At 34.9% G+C, this 5236-nt stretch overlaps 1 protein-coding gene and 1 long non-coding RNA gene across 2 annotated transcripts; both read right to left on the bottom strand.

Annotated features, from left to right (window-relative positions):
- Positions 1 to 2331: 2331 nt before the first annotated feature.
- LOC109582546 (uncharacterized) lies at positions 2332 to 3741 on the bottom strand. Its single transcript, XR_002185142.1, has 4 exons — positions 3559 to 3741; positions 3148 to 3502; positions 2996 to 3079; positions 2332 to 2664 (listed from the first exon to the last, which is right to left on the bottom strand). It is a non-coding gene; the product is annotated as an uncharacterized LOC109582546 (long non-coding RNA).
- Positions 3742 to 4224: 483 nt separating this feature from the next.
- On the bottom strand, positions 4225 to 5025 carry LOC100634065 (bifunctional coenzyme A synthase-like; the record flags this gene model as incomplete). Its single annotated transcript, XM_019997285.1, has 5 exons — positions 4225 to 4244; positions 4297 to 4523; positions 4572 to 4639; positions 4696 to 4753; positions 4921 to 5025. Coding segments are annotated over 4 exons (423 nt in total), but the record flags the coding sequence as incomplete, so codon positions are not given.
- Positions 5026 to 5236: the final 211 nt, after the last annotated feature.

The raw sequence follows: 5236 nt of genomic DNA, 5'->3' as shown, positions 1-5236 counted from the left end.
AGTATATTGTCTTCAGAACCTGAAATCACTACCTTTGAAGGTGGTAAATATACTGACGATGTACGTCATTGTGTATATGAATTACTTTCCTTAAACGTTGGTGTACGTAATGTCGCTCCAATAATACGCTGTGTTTTAGAGAACATTACTCACAAATCTATTCAGAGGCTACCTTCTTATGGTATAACTTGCAAAATGATGATTGAATCTCTTGCTGTCGTACAAGCTCAATTAGGAGACGGATTGTTGGAATCAAATGATTTTACAACACTACAAACAGATGGAACCACCAAATTTGGTGAACATTTTGCTACATATGATTTAAAGACAGAGTCATTTTCATATTCTTTAGGACTGAGACATGTGTTTTCTGGTTCTGCTAACGATACCTTAGAAACTTTCAAGGAGATTTTAAGTGACATTGATAGTGTTCAGTTGTCACTAGGACGTGAAGCTGTTTCTTCACAGATATTATCAAAGATAAAAAACACCATGTCTGATCGGCATGCAGCCGAAAAATTGTTTAACGAACTTCTGAATGATTTTAGAGCTGACGTTTTGCCTACTATTATGGAAAAATGGGATGAATTAGCTGTTGAAGAGAAAGAGCAGTTGACCAGAATGAACAATTTTTTTTGTGGTTTGCACTACTTAGTTGGCCTAGCTGAGTGCAGTGACAGAACTGTCAGTTTATGGGAAGCTTCACTTAGTGAAAATGAGTCTTCACATGCCAGCTCATCTGGTACGCAACGACTTATTCGCACTGCCTGTAAGGCATTTCACCACCGAGGTTCACAACAATGTGGCACTTCCACTTTATTTCGATCGTATTTAAAACAGAAAGGCATATTTAAACTTCCCCTTGCACAGTTTATAGGCAATCGTTTTAATATTCTGTTTTACGATGCTGCTGGTGTGTATTATCTTCAACACCACATGGTTCAGTTTCTGCAAAGTGTTCATGGAAAGAATGTGAATCGTTTACTCCAGTCTGTTTTAGATGATTTGAATAACCCAATTTTGATTGCTGGATGTAGAGCTCTTGGGTTAATTGACAAAATTGTCACTGGTCCTTTGTGGAGAAGACTGGAAGAGTCTTCAGTCTCTGTATTGGATATGAGCTATACTTACTGTCAACTTAAAGTAAAATTTGACACTTGGGCTAATGATTCATCAACATTGATTGATGGCAGTGCTAGATGTATTAATGATGATGTAATACATGATGATGATGTTTGGCGTGCATTAATAAGACCTGATTCATCTGATACAATGACACAAGAGTTGCTTCAGCTTCTCTTTAATACATTTTCAGTCACAACTCAAAGGTTACTGATTGACCATCTTCCTGATGGCATTCATCACAATATCACTGATGAAAGAATAGTTCAAGAAATCGCCTCTGTTCCTACTACGAATGTGTCACCTGAGAGAGATTTCGCTGTTTTAGACCGATATTTGAGGGAGAAACCAAATGCACAACTTATCTCGTTGGAGGCTATGGTTTTATTTGCTCATAACAAGACCTCTTTTTGGATAGCTCATCTTTCATCTGATGAAAGAAAGGAAATTTTTCAAGCAGCTAGAAAACTTGCACCCGAATTCAAAGAAAAGTTTAGAAGAAGAAGAGAGGAAATAGAAAGAGAACATAGGCAAAATATGGAGAAAAGGATTGAAGAAAATAGTCGTAAACAGTTAAAGGAGGCAAAGGAGAAAGAAAATTTGACAAGGAAAGTTGAGGAATTTGGTGGTCTGTGGACAAAGAGAGCAGAAGTAGAAAGTGGATTAGAATCATGTACAACGCAGAAAGAGAAAAAGGATGCTTTGAAATTGCAAATCAATTTTCGTAAGAAAGTGCTAAGACAAGTGCATGAAAATAGTGATATCTTTAAGTTTTCAAAAAATAGGAGGCAGCTAACAGTTCTTCAGTTAATGCAAAATCTATTGATGCTTATAGATAATAGTGTCTCATCAACAAATCACATGATTATGACACATCCTGAACTTTTGGTAGGAAAGAGAATAAGACACTGCTTCCAGGTTGAAGATGAATTGGTGTGGTTCAATGGAACTGTCATTAATTTAAACCCAGTGTCAATGGAGTATGAAATTCAGTATGATGGAGAAGAAGACACTTGTTCCTTTACTTTACTTGATGATATTGTAAGTGGGGATTTGGAATTACAGTAACTTTTGATGACATTTCTTTTGCTTTACTTGTTTGCATGTTTACATTATATATACCTTGGTTGCGTGTTTGCATTATTTTACTTTGCTTTTGTTATTTGTTTTTTTTGTTTAATAGGCTAAATTTTGTTTACATTATTAATCTCCATTTCAACAATCATTTTTAAAAATAATGATGCATAACTTCAATGCATTTCAAAATAGTCTCTAAACATGAAGCAGTTCATTTTAAATTAGTCTCTAAACATGAAGTCCCATTGTAGGTTCTAAAGTTGTAGTTGTGACTTTTCTTATGTGTGGAATATGATCCATACTGTCAATATACTCTTGTATTAATTCTTTATTTATGACTAAATTGACAGATCCAGATATCAATTGCCCAGACCCCTCTGGAAGTGTGCATTCGAAAAGAACCTTCATTTCTCCATTCACTAGCCAGACACAGTGAACTTTATCTGCTTGATAGCATTGCATAGGCTGTGAATAAAATTATATGTAAACTCAGTGAGAAATTGAAATTAATGATTGGGGAGGGGTTGTTTAATTGGCTACCTAAATGCACATTTTAAAAAATAAAACAAGAACTATGATGATTTAAATTTAAAGCACTGCATGCAAGCAGTGAAGGATAAATGCCACACCTTTTAGAAACTGAATTACTGATAGCTATGCATGTTGGGCATTAATTAGAACTTGAGACAGGTTAGTAGCCTGCAAAACTAGCTAAAATTGTCCTAAATTGCTCTCACTATGGGCATAACGTATAGTATATAGCACTATCATTAAATAATACTGTTATAAAACGCACCATATCATCTTCTTCAGTCATCTTCTAAGGTGGTGAATGGTAGTACTGACACAGGAATGGTCAATCTGACTTGTACCAGATATCCTATAAACAAAAGCAGGTAATAAATTAACTTGTTGTAACAAAAAAACTATAAATATTTCTTATTTTACTTTTCTAGGGTGTGTTGAGGCACTATTTCTCAGCTGATTCAGCTAAAATTCAGTTATTAAAATATGTGCCACCACGCCCCATTCATTCTTTATTAATTTTTCAGAGATTCAGTAAATCAGAAAAAAATTATTACACCGCTCCTGTAAGTTGTATTTATGTTGTATTATATATCTTTGTGATCCTTGTTTTACAGTCTAACTGATAAAAAGGTTATATTCACGCTATTAATAACTTCAAGAAATCAACTGACATCCCTACTATTGGAATGCCACTGAAGAAACAATTCATTTGTATTTGATCCATCATGTACAGGACTAAATTCAGCACTAGCATTTGGAGGAAGCTTGGCAGAACCTAACATAAATCTAGATGTCACATACATTTAGAGTTAGTGTATATGCATAACTTACAGGAGTATAGTTCAGTGTAAGAAGTAGTGTTGGACAAGTCCTGCTTTATTATAGAAAACGTCACAAGTATAGAGCTTTGACACGTTTGATTGATGCTGAACTTAAAAATGACAGCATGGCAGCTAGTTATACAAGCAAGAGACAGAAGCAGCGACACAAGAGACCAAGAGAACATATCTGTACCTAGCATCTATGCTGGCAAGTGCGACGGCAAGTGGCACAAAAATAATTCAGAATAGGTGGGGTTAAACGTGCTGATTAATTATGATTTATGAAAAATTGAGCATGCACAAGCAGAAGTGTATGAATATTAATTTTGAGCAGCTCCTATCCAAAATCTAGATCTATTTTTAAGACTGTTGTAAGTTTACAAATACTAAATTATTTGCAGAGCAAAAATAATCATAACAATTAATTCAAAAAATAAAATAATACTATAATTTATTTCTTATATCAACTCTGTCTTTTAGTGCAGTCCATGCTCTTTCAACCTGTAAATCACAATGAAATTTCCTCTCATTCTCTCTATTTCCTTACTCGATCTTGAGTAAACTCATACTCCCACAGTGTGCAAAAAACAACATGAGCATGGTCTACAGCCTCACCATTACTCATCTGTGATGTGCTATCCTTTGTCTTGCCCTCTCCTCATCAGCTCCATCTCTCTTCATCACACGCTTCACAGCCTAAAAGAAGAAACAATCACTGGAACACCTCCACCTGATATTCAAGGCTTGCCTCTTCAACAGGAACAATGGAGACCCAGACCTCATTCAGTCCAGTGTTTCATTTAGCTCTAAGCAGTACAGCAGCATCAAGAACACACACCATGTATCCTTTATTACAATAAGAATGAGTCCATGTACATTATGCTCCATATCCTCCTTTCCCGCTGTATCAACTTCTTTCATTGCTAGCCGCCATATTTCAGGCAACACTATCTCATTCAGTCTCTCTAGCTTAGTCTGTAATAAAAACAAAATGATAAGATAATAAATCATAATAATATATCCTTTATCTGAAAATACAATACTACCCAATGCCCTTCGATTGATTTCTCCATTTTCTTTCAACAGTACATCTACATATGTAGTATGCATTAAAAAGAACAGCAAAAGAGCTAATAACACTATAAACCTTTTTCAAATTCTTGAAAACTTTTTTGTAAACACTTTTCCCATGTTTTGTGACCTAGCTGAGAGTAAAATAAACAAGAAACAGACACACTGGAATTCCTTCCTTTAAAATGTCTTACACATAAGCATTGTGTAACTTTAACAAGGAAATTATTGTACTATGATTAATATCAATAAACTATGCCAACACTATTAATAAATTATGCCTAATTCAATCTAGTCTTACTTTGTCACAATCAATTACATAAGCACCTAGTCCAGACAACCTTTTTGCAATAGATGACTTCCCACTGGCAGTCCCCCCAGTAAGACCAATAAGATACAGCCCACAAATAATTTATGGAGACCTTAAAAAGAGTTAAAAAGATTTACATTCTGTAAGAAAAAGCAGTGGGTAGTGCTTTGAAAATATTTAGGCTTTACTCCCATTAATTTCATGGCCCAGTTGAGTTAAAGAAACGTGACATCTGTCATTTGCTGGCCAGTGGCCACAAATGGAATTTACAAAAGCCAAAATCTTGTTAACTAATTTACTTTTGATG

The sequence above is a fragment of the Amphimedon queenslandica genome, unplaced genomic scaffold (genome assembly GCF_000090795.2).
Source record: "Amphimedon queenslandica unplaced genomic scaffold, v1.1 AMPQUscaffold_13377, whole genome shotgun sequence".
Classification (NCBI taxonomy): Eukaryota; Metazoa; Porifera; class Demospongiae; order Haplosclerida; family Niphatidae; genus Amphimedon; species Amphimedon queenslandica.
Note: the sequence above shows the minus strand (reverse complement) of the source record. Positions and strands in the feature narration are given on the sequence as shown.